Here is a 22,131-nt window from a genome sequence, read left to right as displayed (position 1 = left end):
TCAGTAGATAAGTTGTATTAAATGCATTTTAACTCATGATATTTTCAATTTACAATGGTTTATTGGAAAGTAACCCCAGTGTAAACTAAAAATCATTTATATATAAAATAAACAAATAAAATGGCAGATGTAAATTCTACTTCATTACATATAAACACTACAATTAAAAGGCAGAGATTGGCAAAAGCAATTAACAGGAAAACCATGATTAAACCACACCCAGCCTACTAGAAACATTTTAGATTCAAAGATACAAATAGGTTCAAAGTAGAAGAATGAAACAGTAATAACTACATAGGTAAATGTAAAAATCTGTATTGTTAGTTAGCGATTATACATTTACTTTATTTTTGGTAACTCCTCTTTTTTTGCCCATGATTTAAAAAACAATTACATAAAATAATTATAATTCTAGATTGATGACTATCATTTATAACATGTTATTTATAATAATAAGAATATGTCATTTATACTAATGATAACATAAAGGGGTGGGGGTTGGGGCTATACAGGAGAATTTTTGTATACTATTGAAATCGAGCTGGTATTATTCTGAACTAATTGTCATAAATTAGATGTTAACTGAAATCCCCAGGACAACCACTAAGAAAATAATTAATATACTTATTGTAAAATAAATAAGGGAATCAAAATGATACACTAGAAAACATCTAACATAAAAGAAGGTGATAATTGAGGAAGGACTTAAGGAACAAAAAAGATATGATTTATAGAAAATGAATTGCAAAATGGCAAAGTCCTCTCTTATAAGTAATTTCATTAAATATAAGTGGATTAATCTCTCCAATTAAGAGGTAGAGTCTAGAAGAATGAATTCTAACAGTACTCAACAATATGCTATGCTACCTGCATTTACTGACTTAAAATAAAAAGAAAAAAAAGAAAAAAAAAAAAAAAAAGAACAATATGCTATGTTTATATAAGAAACTCACTTTAGAACCAAAGACACAAACTGGTTGAAAGTGAAAGTGGAAAAAGAAATTAAATAAAAACAGTAATTAAAAGAGACTAGAGTGGCAGTACTAGTATCAGACAAAATAGACTAATACAAAAATTGTTACAAGAGCAAAGAAAGATGTTATATAATGATAAAAGTGTCAATCGATCAAAAAGATATAAAAATCATAAGCATGATCTGGCACAATGGCTCATACTCGGAATACTAACAGTTTGGGAGGCCAAGGCAGAATAGCTTGAAACCAGGAGTTCCAGACCAGCCTGACCAAGAGCAAGACTCTACCTTTACAAAAAACAGAAAAATTAGCTGGACATGGTGGCATGCACCTATACTTCCAGCTACTTGGGAGGCTGAGGCTAGAGGATTGCTGCTTGAACCAAGGAGATTGAGGTTGCAGTGAGCTATGATCACAGCTGCACTCTAGCCTGGGCAACAGAGGGGGATCCTATCTCAGAAAAAACAAAAATCATAAACACACACACACCCCTAAAAACAGAACCCCAAAATATATGAAGCACAAGTGATAGAACTGGAGACATAGTTCATCAATAGTTGGAAACTTCAACACCTCCCTTTCAATAATGAATAGAACTATACAAAACATAAACAAGGAATCAGAAGAATTGAACAACACTATAAACCAACAAGACCTAACAGACATATACTGAATGAATACATCACCAAATAATAGTAAAATATAGATTCTTCTCAAGTGAACATGGAATATTTTCCAGGATACATCATATGTTAGGCCACAAAACAATTCTCAGTAGGGGAGGAGGATGGGAGGGATGAAGCAAATAATAAAAAAAAAAGAGTATAGGCCGGGCGTGGTGGCTCATGCCTGTAATCCTAGCACTCTGGGAGGCCAAGGCGGGCGGATTGCTTGAGGTCAGGAGTTCGAAACCAGTCTGAGCGAGACTCTGTCTCTACTAAAAATAGAAAGAAATGACCAACTAAAAATATATATACAAAAGATGAGCCAGGCATGGTGGCACATGCCTGTAGTCCCAGCTACTTGGGAGACTGAGGCAGAAGGATTGCTTGAGCCCAGGAGACTGAGGTTGCTGTGAGCTAGGCTGATGCCACGGCACTCACTCAAGCCTGGGCAACAAAGTGAGACTCTCCACTGAACTGTACAGTTAAAAATGGTGAAGATGAAAAATATGTGTATATTATTTCAATAAAATAAATTTTAAAAGACTAAAATACAAAGTCCCTTTCCTACTAAAATAAAACTTAAAATCAATAACAAAAACATTTGGAAACTTCAAAAATATGTGGAATTAAACAATATGCTTATTCTTAACCACTGTGTCAAAGAAGAAATTACAGTGGAATTAGAAAATGCCTTGAGATGAATTAAAATGAAAGCAGAACATACCAAAACTTAAGGGATAGAGCAAAGCAGTGCTCAGAGGGAAATTTATAGCTATGAAAGCCTACATTAAAATAAAAGAAAGATCTCAAATTAATAACCTAAATGTCTCCCTATAAAACCACCAAGAGAACAAACTAAATCCAAAGCAGTTAGAAAGAAAAAAAACAAAACTGTAGATCAAAATGAGGATGAACAAAATAGAATAGAAAAACTATAGAGAGAATTGATAAAACCAAAAGCTATTTATTTTTTATTTCAGCATATTAAGGGGGTACAAATGTTAAGGTTACATATATTGCCCATGCCCCCCCTCCCCTCTTGAATCAGAGCTTTAAGCGTGACCATCCCCCAAATATTGCACATCTCACTCATTGTGTTTGTATATACCCATCCCCTCCTCCACCCTCCCACCTGCCCGACAAATGTTTTTCCTATATGTACACTTAGATGTTGATCCATTAATACCAATTTGCTGGTAAATACATGTGGTGCTTGTTTTTCCATTGTTGAGATACTTAGTAGAATGGGTTCCAGCTCTATCCAGGAAAATACAAGAGGTGCTATCTCACCATTGTTTCTTAAAGCTGAATAGTACTCCATGGTATACATATATCACATTTTATTGATCCACTCATGAATGATGGGCACTTGGGTTAGACTTATAAGAAATAAAAAGATTCAGTCAGTAATCAAAAAATTTCCAACAGAAAAAAGCCCAGGACCAAATGACATCACAGGTAAATTCTGCCAACAATTAAGAATTAACAGCAATCCTTCTCAAACTCTTCCCATAAACAAAAAGTAGAACAGTTCCTAATTCACGCTATAAATCCAGGACAGTATTAAGTATTACCCTGGTACCAAAGCCAGACAAACACATCACACAAAAACTAGAGACCAATATCCCTTACGTATAGAGATGCAAAAATTCTCAATAAAATACAAGTAAACTAAATCAAACTGTATATTACAACAAATATACATCATGATCAAGTAGGGTTTTACCCCAGGAATGCAAGCATAGTTCAAACATATGAAAATCAATCAACGAGGCCGGGCGCTGTGGCTCACGCCTGTAATCCTAGCTCTTGGGAGGCCGAGGCGGGCGGATGGCTCAAGGTCAGGAGTTCAAAACCAGCCTGAGCAAGAGCGAGACCCCGTCTCTACTATAAATAGAAAGAAATTAATTGGCCAACTGATATATATATAAAAAATTAGCCGGGCATGGTGGCGCATGCCTGTAGTCCCAGCTACTCGGGAGGCTGAGGCAGAAGGATCACTCAAGCCCAGGAGTTTGAGGTTGTTGTGAGCTAGGCTGACGCCACGGCACTCACTCTAGCCTGGACAACAAAGTGAGACTCTGTCTCAAAAAAAAAAAAAAAAAAAAAAAAAAAAAAAAAAAAAAAAAAAAAAAAAAAAAAAAATCAATCAACGAAATACATTACACAAGGTGTCCCCAAAGTCACCATACATAGGGAAAATGGGAAACTTTAGCTACAATTTCCCATTTTCCCTATGAATGGTGACTTTTGGGATACCTGTATTAATTAAATGAAAAAAAACAAAACAAAACACATGATCAACTCAATCGGTGAGGTAAAAACATTTGACAAAATCCAACCTTTTCATGATATACTGAACAAAGTAGAAAAAGAAGGAAACTTCATTAACCTGATAAAAGGCATCTATGAAAACCCACAGAGAACATCATACTTAATGGAGAAAGACTGAAAACTTTCTCCCTAAGATCAGATCACCACTTCCATGCAACATTATCTTGGAAATTCTAGCTAAGGCAATTAAGCAATAACAAAAGGCATCCAGATTTGAAAGGAAGAAGTAAAACTATCTCTGTTAATAGATGACATGATTTTGTATCTCTACAATTCTAAAGAACCCACCAAAATCTACCAATGCTAATAAATTCAGCATGGTTGCAGGATACAAGGTCAACAAAAAATAATTAGTTGTGTTTCTATATACCAGCAACGAACAATCTGAAAATGAAATTAAGAAAACAATTTCATTTACAATAGCATCAAAAAGAATAAATACTTAGGACTAAATATAACCAAGGAGTTGAAAGACTTGTATGATGAAAACTACAAAATACTGTTCAAATTAAAGACAACCTAAATGGAAAGACATCCTGTGTTCACAAATTGGAACATATTATTAACATGGTAATCATCTACAAATTCAATGCAAATGCTATTGAATTTCTAACTACTTTTTTTGCAGAAATGGACAAGCTGATCCTAAAATTCTCACAGAATTTCAAGAGACTCTGAATAGCCACAACAATCTTGAAAAGGATGAACAAATTTGTAGTACTCAGACTTCCCAATTCCAAAATTTACTAAAAAGCTACAGTAATTAAAGCAGTGTAATACTGACATAAGGACAGATCTATATATAGGTCAATGGAACAGAATTCAGAGTCCAGAAACAACCCCCACATGTCTATGGTCAAGTGATTTCAACAAGGTTTCAAAAACCATCCATGAGAAAATGAACAGTCTTTTCAACAAATGGTGTTGCAACAACTGGATATCCACATGTAAAAGAATTAAGTTGGACTCTTAGCTCACACCATTTACTTAAAATTAACTCAAAATGAGCCAAAGACTTAAACATAAGAGCTCAAACTATAAAACTCTTGTATGATAAGGGTAAATCTGTATGAATTTAAATTCAGGAATAGTTTCCTGGATATGACACCAAAACCCAAGAATAAAAAGAAATAATAAATAAAACTGAACGTTATCAAAACAAAAACTTTTGTGTATCAAATGACATTATCAAAAAATTGAAAAAGGCATGGAATAGGAGAAAGTTTTTGCAAATCATGTATCTGATAAGAGTCTAGTATCCAATATATACAAAGAATACTTGTAACTCTATGACAAAACAATTAAAAAAATGGGCAAAGGACTTCTTCTTAGAATAAATATTCAAAGAAGATATACTAATAAGCACATGAAAAGATGCTAAACATCATTACTCATTAGGGAAATGAAAATCAAAACCACAAAGAGATATCACTTCACACCCACTAGGAAGGTTATAACCAAAAAAAGTAAACAAATAAAAATAAACAGAAAATAACATGTGTTGACAAGGAAATGAAGAATGGGAACCCTTTTACATTGCCAGTGGTAATAATGGTGCAGCCATTCTGGAAAATACTTTGGCAGTTCCTCAAAATGTTAAACACAAAATGATCCAGCAATTCCACTCCTAGGTATATGCCCAAGAGAACTGAAAACATAATAGTCTAACAAATACTTGAATACAAATGTTATTATTTGTAATAACCAAAAGCAGAAAGAAACCAAATGTTTATCAAGTGATGAATGCATAAACAAAATGTATATCCCTCCAAGAGAATTTTACTCAACCATAAAAAAAAAAAATGAAAACCTGATACATGCTACAACATGGATAGATGAACCCTCAAAACATTATGCTAAATAAAAGCCAGACATCAAAAACCCACATATTCTATGACTGTATTTATATGAAATGTCCAGAACAGGCAAATTCACAGAGAGAGAACACAGAATAGTAGTTGCCAGGGGGTAGGTGGAGGATGAAAATGAGTGCTTAATAATGGATACAAAGTTTCTTCCCCTACTCCCACCCCTACCCCATAGATGTTTCAGAATTAGATAGTGGTTATGGTTGTACAACATTGCCAATACACTGGAATTCAATGAACTGTGCACTTCAAAAATGGTTAAGATGGAAAAACTTGTGTTATATGAATTTTACCTCAATTAAAAAAAAACTACCATATTAGCTCTTACCTAGTGAGTGACAAGGATGGGTCAACTGAGACTTTCATACACTGATGGTGAGGGATTTTAAAACTTCAGTAGTTTCTCATTCTTTTAAATATTCAGTCACCATATGATATAGTAATTACAAAAGAAATAAAAATATATGTCCAAAGAAAGACTTGTATACACATACTCATAGCAGCATTATTTGTAACAGCCAAAAACTAGAAACAACTCAAATATCAATCAATAGGTGAATGAATAAACAATGATATACTCATGCAACACAACAGTACTCAGCAATAAAAAAGAATGAACCACTGGTACACATAACATGAATGAATCACAAAAATATTACATTATGAAAAATAATTATGACTCAAAATGTACAAATTATATTATTCCATTTATATTAACCTGAAATAGAGGCAAAACCATTCTATGATAACAGAAATCATTTGAATGGTTACTTCTGCTTGGAGGAGAGAGAATCACCAGAAAGAAGAATGAAATATCCTTCTGATATGATAGAAATGTTTTATATTTTGATTGATATGGTAATTATATGGATATACATATTTGTTAGAATTCATCAATATGTATGGGTGTACTTTATTGAATATGGATTATTAAGAGTACTACAAATTTTAAAAATGTACACAGTGAGACTTCTAGGGTCTTATAGTAAACCCTCTTCAATGGGCATAGAACATTTTTGATGCTTAATCACTACATAAGAAAAGCAGGAAGTAGGATAGGTAGGTTGATTATTTTAAGGTCATAGCCAAATGTGTGTTTTGTACTACCCTAAGGGAATTTACAACTTAGTTCAGGATATAAGATATAGTCTCTCAAGTAGTCCATTATGCTTAATAGCTCGTATAGGTGCCACAACAGCCTCTGAATTATGTTGTCTCAGGGGGATGGATTCACTCCCAAATTCTGAATCCTCCTGTCTTGCTTATTCTCCATTTTTGATCCTTCATTTAGGTTGTGTTCAGGACTTGATAACGCTGAATTTACCCTGATTTTCCAGCCCAACTTTACCTGAGACATGGACTTTAGTGCCATAGCCACTAACCAATTCTATCCTTTAATATGTTTAATCTGTAAAGCTAAGAACTTAACTTTGGAAAAACCTTAAGCCCTTCAATTTACCAGGATAGTGAGACTAAAAAATGTGAAAATCAAATGATAATAGGAACAGAACATATTTCACAACATATTAATAGCTGGCAAATGAATCAAACAGGAATAATTATTCCTGTATGAAGGAATTATTCCTGTTTGAAGGCCTCAAATGAGATAAAGGCTGAATCTAGCTAGGCTTGTTATGGATAAGAAAGAATAATTGCTAGCCAGGTGGAGAAGCTTAAGCAAAAGAAAGAAAAAGTATTAAGTAATTTCGTAAGAATTTGTCTAAACTCTAGAATTTAAAAAATGTATACCTGGATATGCATAAGGTAATTCGAAAAAGCAAATTAGATTTTATTTGATAATCACAAAAAGTTGTGGAGTAGACTGAGCATTATTACCTTCATTTACAGATATTAAATAAAAGAAATTCTAGCATAGAAAGATTAATATTTGCTCAAGCTCATGAAACTAGTTAGTGCGAGACAAAGTAACAAACATAAGAAGCTATGTTTGCTCATTTCTGCTTACCACCAAAATTTCACAAAGCCCTGACCCTGGAACTAAATGCTGCTCTCTAGAAAGATGCTTTGAAGACAGAATAAAGTACACTCAGCTAGCCATCTCTCTTGTCTGAAACACTGCACTGCTTAAAAAATAAATGATCCTAGTCCTTGCCTTTTCTTACACATAAGATTAACGCCTGCCAAGGTTAGAGAAATGCCCCTGCAAACTATATCTAGATGTACTCTTGCATCCAAACTTAGATGTGATTTTGTACATACTAAACTCCACCACCTTTATATAAACAATGGGCTGAAACACTGCTTTGGAGCAGTCTGACAGAACCGTTCCAGGCCTCAGTGTATACTCCTCAGTCAGACTTCTGAATAAAACTTTAATTTTTTAAAAGCTTGACTTTTTTCCTTTAGTAAACATTAGGGATAGGGCCAGTAGTGAATGAAATTTATTTCTCTTGATTCACAGCCAAATGTTAATTTAATTAGACCATGCTTCTGATCAATGTTCTCCAATTTTGCTCAATGTAACTCTAATCAAGCTTCTCACCACAAATAATTCTGCCCCCACTCATTTGTTCTTGAATGTATACCCTTCATCTGAAGGACTCTTTTCAAGTATATTTTCAAGATCTACTTTAAGATAAACCTCATTCTCTTAACCAACACACCTGATTATTGACATGATAGGTAAGGCATTGACATGATAGGTAAGGCCTTACCTATCATACATACATGTATGGCCTTACTGGCCATACATGTATGTCCAAGCCCTCCTTCCTGTGGCTACTAAAAGATTTAGGTTCCAATAATATATTTTAAAACTAACTTTGGGTAATAGATTAGAAAATTATTAACTATGTAGGGAAGCAGATTTTCTGCTTATTCATACCTTGGAACTATCACCTACATTGCAGTCAAGGGTGAGTCTAACAGAATAGGGTGTAACTATGTTACTATCCTTCCACATCATAGTAAGTAAAAAAAGATAACTCATCCTTCATTAGAACATAAAATGGACTTCCATTTTTATTTTCAATAGAAAAACATGCTTAAATCTTTCCCATGTCCTTTAAACCTTCCAAAGATCCGATCTTCCCTTTCACTGACAAATTTTTCAAACTGTACACTCACTCAACTTGTCTCAATTTCCAGCCCACTGTTTTTATCTTTCTACTCAATTCTCATTGAAGAAACTAATGATATCTTAAACACCAAAACCAAAGATCTATTTTTCAAGTCTTAGCCTTTTTAAAACTCTTTTGGGGACAGAGAAGCTGGTGCAAAGTTTGCCAGATAGCAATTACTGAGCTCTTACTCTGTGCCAGGTGCAGTACTAATTAAGTTTTTTAAACTGTCCCATTTAATCCTCACAACAGCTCTGAGAAGTATTTATTACCTCCTTTTCACAGATTAAAATTTAGGCTCAAAATTACCCAAAGCCATATAGTTAGTGAAGCCCATATGATTCCAATGTTTGCAATTCTGTGACTTTTGACAATAAGATTGTTCCTGGTTCTCTTCCTAATTCTGGCATCTTCTCCATCTTTTACTATTTCATCATCCTCTGCCCATCACTTCTCTTATTTCACCTGCTCTTCTTGGCAATTTTGTTTCTTCCCATGACTTTAACTAAATTCTATATTAGTGTTTCTCAACGTTTCAAAACTTTTTAAAACAAAAATCTTGAGCTCTTTCTGTAGCTTGTATTTTGTAAATAGGTTTTTCCCCAAATACAATTTCTAATATTGAATGAGTTTGTTCAAACTATAGCTCCTCCCACTTCTCAATGTCTGTTAACCTCTTATGCATCACCCTAAGACTGAAATCCGTCTGTATGACTCTCAAATCAATCTGTACTTCTTTCCATGTCAGCTTCTCCCACACATCTCTCTCGAGTTATAAACTAACATAGTCCCATTATTGTCACCCCAGGCCTTTCAACATAAACTTGTCTAAAACAAAACTCTTATTTCCATTATCAAACCTGATCCATCTCGGTGTTCTCTCATTTTGGCTAACAGTGTCACAATCCACCTTTGTCTATGCTTTAAGGCACCAATTTGCAAAGTGGTCGTATTGACACGCTCTGACTCCCCTGAGATTCTAGGTAAATCAATCCTTATATGAGTGCCTGAGCCAGGAGTTAAGGAATGGAAAATGGTACAAAATATAATCCTCTTCCTCCTCAACAAATTTATAGGCAAAAATATACCGAAACCAATTTTTTTGTAGAGGCATTTTCTCATTTACAAAATTAAACTATTTCGCAGGCATTTTAATCTTTCTCACAATTCCATTATCATCGTTTTTACATGAGACTTTATGTTCCATTCTCTTTTATTATTGAAATAAACTTATACACAGTAAGACGAAAACAGGTCTAAATGCAATGAAGGTCAATAGAGCAGCGCACACAGCCAAGTACCAAAAGACACAAACCCACCTGAGCGCGTTTTGGGGCGGCCCTCCCGTCAGGGCCGGGGTCCCCACCTCCACCCCATGCAGCTCTCACCCCGGGAAGTCTCTCTGCGGCCTGTCCTCTGCCAGCTGAGGCGGCGAAAACTCCGCTCAGCGACCTGGAGCTCGCTGAGCATCAGCTGCCGCCACCGCCGGGCCCGGGCCCGGTCCGAGGCTGAGCTCCGGCTCGGCCGCAGCCCCCGCGCCTCCACAGAACCAGACGTCCAACCCAGGAAAATCAGCTTACCTGGTGGAGAAGACAACAGGAGGGCAGGCGGGCCGGGCAAACCCAGACGGCGGGAATGACCCTGGTAACCGACTGGGCTGGCCTCCGGCACTAACTGCATCCACAAGGTCTGGTCAACACCGAGCCACACAAACTCTCCGGGGCCGCGCGGGAACCTGCCGCGGCAGGCGGAGAGCTGGGGTCTGAGGCTGAGGGGATATCGCAGTGGGGGAGGGGAGAGGCTGGGCGGGGCAGAGGCGGAGACACGGCCCTTGGGGGCGGGGCGAAGCGCGAGAAGGCGGTGCGTGAGGGCGCTGGGCGCGCGACTCCGGGAGGCAGGCACGAGGGGGCGGGGCGCGCAGCGAGAGGCGGCAGGCACGTGGGGCGAGCGCGAGGCGGGGCCCGGCGCGCGGCGTGAGAGGGGGCGGGGCGCGCGTATCGGCGCCGCGGCCGCGTGACGCGTTTTCAAATCTTCAACCGCCGCAGCCCACTCGTTTGTGCTTTGCGCCTTCCTCCTCCGCGCCTTGGAGCCGGATCCGGTCCCGGAAACCCTGCCCGCAGACGCGGCAACTCTACTGCGTGGAGGCGGTGGCCGGCGGAAGGGGAGAGGCTACCGTCCTGTCAAGAGGCCCGGAGAAGCCGTGTTTTCGCGGCCGCCCGGCGCGACACCCTCTCCGGACCCAGCATGTAGGTGCCGGGCGGCTGCCATGAACCCCGGAGCCATGAGGATCCACAGCAAAGGACATTTCCAGGGTAAGAAGCCCCTCCTCCGCCCTCCAGTCCCTTTAATCCTTTCCTCCCCTCATGGTTCCACCATTGATTCTTGAGTTCTCCCACCTGGTCCGCTGCTTCTTTTCTTTTTTGACCGCCCTCCTGTGTGGTCTGAAGGGAGGTTCCATTCAGGCGTTTGCTTCAGAGAAGGAACGGAGCCTGGCCCGGTTCCTAGCGCGCTCTGCCGGTTCCAGCCGCCGTCCCAATTTGCCGATCCTGCGTTTGGTGCAAAACTAGCAAACAATGTGCGGATCCGGGAACTCGCCGGGGCTGCGACGCTGCTCCCTCTCTTCCCGGGCTCCCGCAGCTGCTGCGACTCCGCTCAGGCCCTTGGAAGCTGCGGATTCGGTCTCCAGTTTCAAGTCGGACGTGCTCGTGGCTTTCGCTTCATGATTAGATTGGATGATTGTGGGTGGTTTTAAAGTTTATTTTCCTTCACTCATAAAGTTGAGGGAAAGTATTTCTATTTCAAACACACTATTGCTAGTTTCAGCATTATAGGCAAACGGGGAAACAAACAAAAAAAGTGTCCACTTTCAATTACTTGATGTGGTAAAACATTCTAGCATATACGTGTTTCATATAGGTGTTTGTGTTCTTAACTACCAATTTAAGAACACATTGTGTTCTTAAAGTGAATTTTTAGAAGAGTTGCTTGGATCTCAGAACTGTTTTCAATGAAAATAATGGAATGAATGGTGATTTAGTACTTAATGGACCATTAAGTTCTTAATATAGAGACAAACTATATGAAATAGATTATTTAGTTTTTAATATGTAGACAAACTTTGTATGAAACTAAAGCTTGAGCAGTCAGGGACCCTTAAGTGCTAGATCATTTTGGTAACAGGTTTCTTAACGTTGCTAAATGTTGAGGATTTTAAGCACCAGTTTTGAGTGTTCAACAGAATGGCAGATAAACCCTTATGGAGTTTTTATCCTAAGGAAGAAAATCTCTCAAAAGGTTTTATATAGTTCCATGGCTTAATACATGAGACGTGAATAAATATGAATATTTCCTGCTGATTTGACTATTTTACAATATAGGATCTGTGAAGGTATATGGGGCATTTGGCCTTTATAGGTAATACTACATTTAAATGCTAATGACTTAAACTGGTGGGATTATAAGGATTTTTTCTGTGATATGATTATATAATTTTAAAACAGTGAAAATACCTGCTAAAAACATGATTTAATTCTAACCATTTGTAATAACAGGTGGAATCCAAGTCAAAAATGAAAAAAACAGACCATCTTTGAAATCTCTGAAAACTGACAACAGACCAGAAAAATCCAAATATAAGCCACTTTGGGGGAAAGTATTTTACCTTGACTTACCTTCTGTTAGCGTATCTGAAAAACTGCAAAAGGACATTAAGGATCTGGGAGGGGTAAGTGAAAACCATACATACACTGGCAAAAAAGGATAATTTTGTAACTGGTACTTTCTACTATATAGTCATTTAAATTTTTCATTTTAGAAAACAAAGCCATATATTAGTGCCTGGCTTAAAATTCTTATCAGCTGTTTATCATTAATTAAAAACTATTTGTTTTAATCTTTTGTAGCCTGACAACACTTTCAGGTTTCTCTGATTAGTAGTCTAGTATAAAGTTCCCTAAATATAAGAAATGAGACTCCCTTGTCCTAGTGGAACTATTGCCTGCTCAGTGTAATGTTGTGATGTCCTTTAGAGAACAAGAACTCCTGAGTATGAATATTGGGGAGCTACGTAAATTAGTCTGGACTAGTATAACAGTTAAGAATGTTATTACAGAACATGGAAAAATCTATGCAAACCACAAAGTTAAAATTGCTCTTGAGTGATAGAAGATACCAAGTCTTTACAGAGTATAATGTACTCTTATGTGTCTTCGTTAGATTAAAAAATGAATCCTATGTACATTCTACCCTCAAGTTCTAATCTAGCTAAAGATGACATAGCTACAATTGATTTTCATACAACAGTGAATATCAAGAGGAGTGAGGTGTTACAGCTGAGAAATTGTGGAGGACATTGTACGGGCATAATTTGAACTCAGCTCTGAAGAATGATTAAGATATGTGTGTATGGAAATTCATTCAAAAGTTATTCCACCAGTGTCTCCATATGCCAGCACTATTTTAGAGGCTGGAGATATAAAAACAATATAAGGCTAGTCTTCTAGGTAGTCTCAGTTTAGTGGGAACATCAGACAACTAATATATAGTAGACTATTGTCAGTGCTTTAACAGAAATATGTAGAAATTACTGTTAGAACACAGGGGAATGATTGACTCTGCCACTAGGAATCATAACAGAGATAAAGTTTGAGTTAGATCTTGAAGGCCTAGTGGGAATATACCACCCAAAATGGATATACTAAATAGAGGAAAGAACATATTTAAAATATAGTCAATGTGGTTTGTTTGAGTGGCTAATGTTGCATGTGTCTTGAGCTTGGGCTTTAGATGGGGGAAATGGCAAGCAACAAAAGTATATTAGGGCTAGATTGTAAAGGGCATTCTATTCATTACTAAGGAGTTTTAACACTGTAAGAAATGGAAAACCAAAGGAAATGTGTGGTACTAGCATAAGAAAAGACACATAGACCGATAGAATGGAACAAAGAGTCCAGAAATAAACCTTTGCATATATGTTTTATTTATTTATTTTTAAGAGACAGGGTCTTGCTCTGTCACCCAGGCTGCAGTGCAGTGGCTCAATCATAGCTCACTGTAACCTCAAACTCTTGGTTCAAGCAATTCCGCCTAAACCTCTCACATAGTTAGGACTATAGGTGCACAATACCATGCCCAGTTAGTTTTTAAATTTTTTGTAGAGACAGGGTCTCTATCCTCCCGAAGTGCTGGGATTATAGGCATGAGGCACCCACACCCAGCCTGCATAAATGGTTAATTGATTTTCAACAAGGGTGCTGAGACCATTCAATGGGAAAGGGACAATCTTTTCAATAGCTAGTGCTAAGAAAACTGGATATTTACATGCAAAGGAGTGAAGTTGGACTCGGTATGCAAAAATTAATTCAAAATGGACCTAAGATTTAAATGTATGAGCTAGGCCAGGCACAGTGGCTCATGCCTATAATTCTAGTGCTTTGGGATGCCAAGGAGAATCATTTGAACCCAGGAGTTCAAGACCAGCCTGGGCAACATAGTGAGACCCTGTCTCTACAAAAAGTAATCTTAAAACTAGACCGGGCGCAGTGGCTCACGCCTGTAATCCTAGCACTCTGGGAGGCTGAGGCGGGCGGATTGCTCGAGGTCAGGAGTTCGAAACCAGCCTGAGCAAGAGCGAGACCCCTTCTCTTCTATAAATAGAAGGAAATTAATTGGCCAACTAATATATATAGAAAAAATTATCCGGGCATGGTGGCACATGCCTGTAGTCCCAGCTACTTGGGAGGCTGAGGCAGAAGGATTGCTTGAGCCCAGGAGTTTGAGGTTGCTGTGAGTTAGGCTGAGACCATGGTACTCACTCTAGTCTGGGCAACAAAGCAAGACTCTGTCTCAAAAAAAAAAAAAAACTATATAGGCCAGGTATGGGGGCTCCCACCTATAATCCTAACACTCCGGAAGGCTAAGGCAGGAGGATCACATGAGGTCAGGAGTTTGAGATCAGCCTAAACAAGAGCAAGACCTGTCTCTACCAAAAATAGAAAAAATTAGCCAGGTGAGGTAGAGTGCATCTGCAGTCTGAGCTACTTGGGAGGTTGAGGCAGGAGGATCGCTTGAGCCCCAGAAGTTTGAGCTTGCAGTGAGTTATGATCACGCCATTGCACTTTACCCAGGACAAAAGAGTGAGACTTGCCTCTAAAGAAAAATTATATAAATATAAGAGCTACAGTTCCTAGAGAAAATATAGGAGAAAATATGTATGACATTGTATTTGGCAATGATTTCTTGGATATGATTCCAAAATGAAAGACAATAAATGAAAAATACAAAATTGATATTTCATCAAAACTAAAAACTTTTGTGCCTCAAAGGACATTATTAAGAAAGTGAAAAGACAACCCACAGAATAGTAAGAAATATTTGCAGTTTATGTATCTGATAAAGCATTAATATCCAGAATACCTATATAAAGAATTTCAACTACCCAACAACAACAGACAACCCATTTAAAAAAATAGGTAAAAGACCTGAAGAGACATTTATTCAAAGAAGATACAGTAAGGACCAACAAGCACATGAAGAGATGCTCAACATCACTAATCATTAGGGAAATGTCAATCAAAACCACAATGAGTTACCACTTCAAACCCCTTAGGATGGCTACTATCAAAGAACCAGAAAATAACAAATGTTAACAAGGATATGGAGAAATGGAACTCTTGTGCACTGTGAGTAGGAGTGTAAAATGATGCAGCCACTATGCAAAATAGTATGGGTAGTTTCTGAAAAAATTAAAAATTGAATTAGCATATGATCCAGCAATTCCACTTCTGAGAATATATCTAAAAGAATTGAAAGCAGAGTCTTAAAAGGCATATTTGTATGTTTTGCTCATAGCATTATTATTCTTAATAGCCAAAAGACAGAAACAGCCCAAATGTCTCACAGATGGATAAACAAAATGTAATTACATAAAATGCAACATTACTCAGCTTTAAAAAGGAATAAAATTCTGATATATGCTACAACATTGGTTAACTTTAAAAAACACTATGCTAAGTGAAAAAAGCCAGTCACAAAAACACAAATTACAGGATTCCGCTTACATAAGGTACCTAGAATGGCTAAATTCATAGACACAGGCAGACGAAGAAAAGTTACCAGGGGCTAGGGAGATTGAGGAATATGGAGTTATTGTTTAATGGGTACAGAGTTTCTGTTTGGGATGGTGAAAAAATTCCAGAAATGGCCAGTAGTGATTGTTGTATACTTAAAAATAGCTAAAATAGGCCGGGTGTGGTGGCTCATACCTGTAATACTAGCACTCTGGGAGGCCAAGGTGGGAGGATCTCTTGAGCTCAGGAGTTCGAGACCAACCTGAGCAAGAGTGAGTAAGACCTCTATCTCTACTGAAAATAGAAAAAATTAGCCAGGCATGGTGGCTTGGGCCTGTAGTCTCAGCTACTCAGGAGGCTGAGGGAGGAGGATTACTTCACTGCAGGAGTTTAAGGTTGCAGTGAGCTATGATGATGCCACTGCACTCTAGCCCAGGTGACAGAACCTGACTTTTGTCTCAAAAACAAGGGAGGAGTTAAAATGACAAATTTTATGTACATTTTGTCATAGTAAAACCTGTAGGACATTAGGCTTCTCTTGAAAAATTAGAACTTCTGGCATTGCTAGGGCCTCCTGTTTATGAAAATGAAGACAGTATTTGATGTGTAAATTGTTCATTATATTCCCGACTGAGCCTTGTAGGCATATGAGTATGTACTTGCTGGAATAAATAAATGTGGATATTTTATTTACTGATCAATGAAAATAAATGTTGATAGAAAAAAGGAAATGACTTGCACTTAACCAAGGAAGCCATTGGTCTCAGCAGTAAATTCTGCTTCATTCTTAAATGACATTAACCTAACTGTTGCACACTTTACTTCATTTTTTTATTATCCTCATTTATATATGAGATTCTTTTTTTTTTTATTTCGGCATATTATGGGGGTACAGATTTTAAGGTTTCAATAAATGCCCATTCTCCCCCTCCCCCCACAAGTCTGAGTTTCCAGCATGACCATCCCCCAGATGGTGCACATCTCACTCATTATGTATGTATATACTCGTCCCCCTCCCCCCTGCCCAATACCCTATTACTGTAGTACCTATGTGTCTACTTAGGTGCTGCTCAGTTAATACCAGTTTGCTGGTGAATATATGTGGTGCTTGTTTTTCCATTCTTGGGATACTTCACTTAGTAGTATGGGTTCCAGCTCTAACCAGGAAAATATAAGATGTGCTATATCACCGTTGTTTCTTAGAACTGAAAGTACGCCATGGTATACATATACCACATTTTATTAATCCATTCTTGGATTGATGGGCACTTGGGCTGTTTCCACAGCCTTGCAATTATGAATTGTGCTGCTATAAACATTTGAGTGCAGGTGTCTTTTTTGTAGAGTGTCATTGGATCATTTGGGTAGATGCCCAGCAATGGGAATGCTGGATCAAATGGTAGATTCACTTGTATCGCTTTAAGGTATCTTATATATGAGATTCTTTAGCAATTAGATATAGCTGTTTAAAATATTTTTAGAAGCATTTCATTTGTACAAATAGTAATATTATTAATATTCTACTTAGTATTTATTTCCACTTAATTTACCTGTTCCTGGATGTGGGTGATCTTTAATATTTAATAGTATTGACTTTGGTACATTTGTTTTTATTAGGTTATTAAGTATAAAATGTCCAGTTTCCTTAAGTAGTACTATGTTTGACAGGATATCTCTGACATTTTCCATTGACACTTCTTGTTTTATATTTATTATGAAGTTACATCCTCAGTCTTTCACATGCACATTTTTGCTTGTGATTACCTTTCAAATTTTTGTTTGTTTGTTTTTGAGACAGAGTCTCGCTTTGTTGCTCAGGCTAGAGTGAGTGCCATGGCGACAGCCTAGCTCACGGCAACCTCAAACTCCTGGGCTCAAGCAATCCTACTGCTTCAGCCTCCTGAGTAGCTGGGACTACAGGTATGCGCCACCATGCCCGGCTAATTTATATATATATATATATATATATATATATATATATATATATATATATATATATATATATTAGTTGGCCAATTAATTTCTTTCTATTTATAGTGGAGACAGGGTTTCACTCTTGCTCAGGCTGGTTTCGAACTACCTGACCTCGAGCAATCCGCATGCCTTGGCCTCCCAGAGTGCTAGGATTACAGGCGTGAGCCACTGCTCCTGGCCTCCTTTCAAATATTCTTGGAGCAATTTTTGTGAAACCCTGAGTAAGGCAAAAATTTCGTTTTATTTTGAATATGAGTTCTGACGTGGAACCAATGCAGTGCTAACAGCTCAAAATATCAATGAAATGTTTAGGAATGATGTGACTAATGAGTGCACAGTATGTTAATGGTTTAAGAAGTTTCATTGATTTTAATCTTGAAAATGAGACAGGTGGGTGACCTGAGACCAAGGTGGATAATGAGCCGAAAGCTGTAATGGAAGCAAATCCATCTCAACCTACTCATGAATTGTCAGCAAGGTTTGATGTTACTACTCCAACAATATTGGGCCATTTAAAACAAATTGGCATGGTAAAGAAGCTGCATAGATGGGTTAAACAAGCTTCAGAGGAGAAATTGTCTCAAAGGTTGCCTTTCTTTGCTGTCATGACTTAAAGACAAACCATTTCTATAACATATTGTTACATGTAATGAAAAATGGATTATTTATGACAATTGCAAGCTTTCAGTGCAATGGTTGGATAAAGATGAAGTACTGAAACATGGTTCAAAACCCAATATTCATCCACTGGTATTATCGACTACAGCTTTATGAAACCTAGCCATTCTGTTACAGTGGATGTCTACTGCAACCAATTGGATGAAATGATGAGGATGCTTGCAATAATCAGTGGGGACTTGATAGAGACAAGCCAATCCTCTTGCAGGACAACGCTCAACCACATGTCAGACAACAACACTCAGACGACAGAGGCTGGTCTTGGAAACTCTGTCATCCACTGTATTCACCAGACCAGCATCAGTTGACTACCACTTATTTCAGGCTGTGGACCCCTTGTAAGGAAAAACATTCAGTTCTCAACAAGCTGTGGAAAAGGCCTTTCACGATTTTGTCACTGCTTGCTTGCTCTCTAGGCTTCTTCACCACTGGCATGGACAGGCTACCATTATAATGACAAAATTGTGTGGATAGTTTAGGTACATGCTGAGATCAATTATACTGCTTCTTGTTTTAGATATAATAAACTACACCTTTAATTTGAAATTGGACATTTCATTCAATGACTTAATACGTAAATTCAGGCATTTAAGCAGTGGTTTTCAAGCATTTTAGTAAGGAAATTCTCTTCAAACAATCTTACACTCTTAAGAGTAAAGCTTCCTCTATCTTGTAAGTTTAACCCTTAGGGAAAATGTTACAACTTAATGATTTAAAATTGTAATGTCCAGTATGGTAGCGGGTAGTGATATGTGGCTATTTAAATTTAAATTCATTAAAATGAAAGAAAACTTTAAAATCAGTGGTTTGAACCTGTGGCATGAGTAGTCTCAGCTACTTGGGTGGGAGAGGCAGGAGGATCCCTTGAACCCAGGAGTTTCAAGGCCAGTGTGGGCAACATAGTGAGACTTTAACTCAAACAAAAACAATTCAGTGAGTTGGTCCACACTAACTTTATTTCCAGTGCTCAGTAGCCACATGGGTAGGTTGCTCTCACATTGTGTAGTATGGACAAAAAGCATTTCCATCATTACGGTAAGTTCTATTGGACAGTGCTGCTTTAGATCACGGGCTTGAGTCAGAATGCCTGTAGCCAAATTTTGTTATTTTCTACTGGTGCAACCTCAAGCTGGAGGAGATAACTGGAGATAACTTCTCCAGTTATGTCCTCCAAGAAATGTAGATAATATTAGTAACAATGGGATTGTTATATAGAGAAAATTAATTAGGATATGTAAAGTACTTAAGAATAGTATATAGGGCACATGCTGCTGTTGTGTTATTATTGGAACTTCCATTACACTTCCTCATAAATCTAGGTTTAGAAAAATATAGTATAAGAACCACCAATTTTTAAGGTATTAAGTGCATCAGATTGGAATTTTATACTGTGCTTATAGCATAGGAAACAGTTTGTGGTTTTTATGACTTACTTAAAAATACTTTGTTTTCCTTTAGCGAGTTGAAGAATTTCTCAGCAAAGATATCAGTTATCTTATTTCAAATAAAAAGGAAGCTAAATTTGCACAAACCTTGGGTCGAATTTCTCCTGTACCAAGTCCAGAATCTGCATTTACTGCAGAAACCACTTCACCTCATCCCAGCCACGATGGAAGTTCATTTAAGTCACCAGACACAGTAAGTCTTAAATGTGCTTTGAGACTCTCAGAAAGGTTTAACCTGAGGATCTCATGATTTTAAATAACAGGCTGGCAGAGAAGTTCACTTAGGTAGAACATTTATAAAGTCACATTCTATGTGGGTTTCTGATTGTTAGTGAAGTTATTGTCTTTTAGAAAGGTGATTTTTTTTTAATGGTATCTGTATAGTTATCGTACCCTGATTCCTAAAGTATACCCTTTGCTTTTGAGGATGGCTTTTATTTTGTAGAGTAATTTACAACTAAAAAGTTAATAGCAGATCATTGTTTAAAGGAGAAATAGAAGCCTTTTTTTTTTTTTTTTGAGACAGAGTCTCACTTTGTTGCGCAGGCTAGAGTAGAGTGAGTGCCGTGGCGGCCGTCTAGCTCACAGCAACCTCAAACTCCTGGGCTCAAGCAATCCTTCTGCCTTAGCCTCCCGAGTAGCTGGGACTACAGGCATGCGCCAACCATGCCTGGCTAATTTTTTCTATATATATTAGTTGGCCAATTAATTTCTTTCTATTTATAGTAGAGACGGGGTCTCGCTCTTGCTCAGGTTGGTTTCGAACTCCTGACCTCGAGCAGTCCGCCTGCCTCGGCCTCCCAGAGTGCTAGGATTATAGGCGTGAGCCACCGCACCCGGCCAATAGAAACTTTTTTTAAAAAAATTTATATATATTTTTTGAGAGAGGGTATTACTTTGTTGCTTAGGCTACAATGCAGTGACTTCATCATATCTCACTATAACCACAAACTGCTGGCCTCAAGCAATCCTCCCATCTTGGTCTCCCAGAATGCTAGAATTACAGGTGTCAGCCACTGTATGCAGCTATAAACATTTTTTTATTTAAGAGCAGGAGGTAAGCAAACTGTGGCTCACAGGCAAAATCTAACCTGCTGCCTGTTTTTCTAGTAGCCTGTAAGCTAAGTGTGATTTTTACATTTTCAAATGGTTGGGGGAGAAAATCAAAAGAAAATATTTTGTGACAATTAGAAATTATATGAAATTGAGATTTCATTGTCCATAAAGTTTTATTGGAACACAGCCATACCTATTTGTTTAGATATTATTTGTGATTGTTTTCATGCTTTGGGCAGAATTGAATAGCTATGTTAGAGGATATACAGCCTACAAAACCTAAAATGTATACTATCTGGCCCTTTGCATAAAAATGTTGCCAATCTCTGTTCTATATATAATAACTGACATCACATCCCTACTACTCCATTCCCAATAAGTTAGAAGATACAGGAAAGGACAAATTAAATTGATTTAATTGGGTATGGGGAAGGGAAGAGATTGAGAAATGTTTAATTTGTCTCATTTTTCAGATAGAAATGTACTTAAATTATTTTAAAATATCTTTCTCAACCTATCTCTTTGAAAAGCAGGGAAAATGAGGGGAAAACAAGTAGAAAAAATGAGTCACAAAGGAGATATCACTTGAAAAAAGAGACATAATACATAGAAGAAGAAAAGTCAAAGAATAGACTAAGGAAGGCTTTATACATTCTATTCTTTTAGTTAATGCTTTTTTGGAGCAAGGAGACAATATATTAGTAAGTAGTTCCAAAGTAATTGTTGCTCATAGTATTTCAACTACTTTTCCTTGTATTTTATTTAAACAGTGAAATAACATGTAAAAACAATATATAAAGTTGATTGTTTTTCTTAAATCTTCAGTTTGATAGGAAATTAAAATGTAAACCAACTAATTATAGGTGGAGAATTTCAGTAGAACCTAGATATTCTATTTTTCATATTGAATAGCACTTAACTACAAAACTGACCTCTTGGGTCTCATTAAGTTAAATCTAGTTGCTCCACACACACACACACACACACCAA

At 37.4% G+C, this 22,131-nt stretch overlaps 2 protein-coding genes across 4 annotated transcripts in view; one reads left to right on the top strand and one right to left on the bottom strand.

The window, feature by feature from the left end:
* The window catches only part of SLC25A40 (solute carrier family 25 member 40), a 44,318-nt gene extending 33,604 nt beyond the window's left edge, over nt 1-10,714 (bottom strand). For both annotated transcript variants that reach the window (XM_012779563.3, XM_012779560.3), the window contains exon 1: nt 10,502-10,714. The gene's annotated coding sequence lies outside the window, so the exon portion shown is untranslated. The remainder of the gene's footprint in view (nt 1-10,501) is intronic.
* Nucleotides 10,715-10,925: 211 nt separating this feature from the next.
* DBF4 (DBF4-CDC7 kinase regulatory subunit) overlaps nt 10,926-22,131 on the top strand; it is a 31,917-nt gene continuing 20,711 nt past the window's right edge. For both annotated transcript variants that reach the window (XM_012779559.2, XM_012779558.2), the window contains exons 1-3: nt 10,926-11,233; nt 12,473-12,645; nt 20,099-20,278. In XM_012779559.2, coding sequence (XP_012635013.1) covers nt 11,188-11,233; nt 12,473-12,645; nt 20,099-20,278 — 399 coding nt within the window. In that variant the 5' untranslated portion in view covers nt 10,926-11,187. The remainder of the gene's footprint in view (nt 11,234-12,472; nt 12,646-20,098; nt 20,279-22,131) is intronic.

Source organism: Microcebus murinus, chromosome 9 (genome assembly GCF_040939455.1).
Source record: "Microcebus murinus isolate Inina chromosome 9, M.murinus_Inina_mat1.0, whole genome shotgun sequence".
Classification (NCBI taxonomy): Eukaryota; Metazoa; Chordata; class Mammalia; order Primates; family Cheirogaleidae; genus Microcebus; species Microcebus murinus.
The sequence above is the reverse complement of the archived record's forward strand: the minus strand, read 5'-3'. Positions and strand labels throughout refer to the sequence as shown.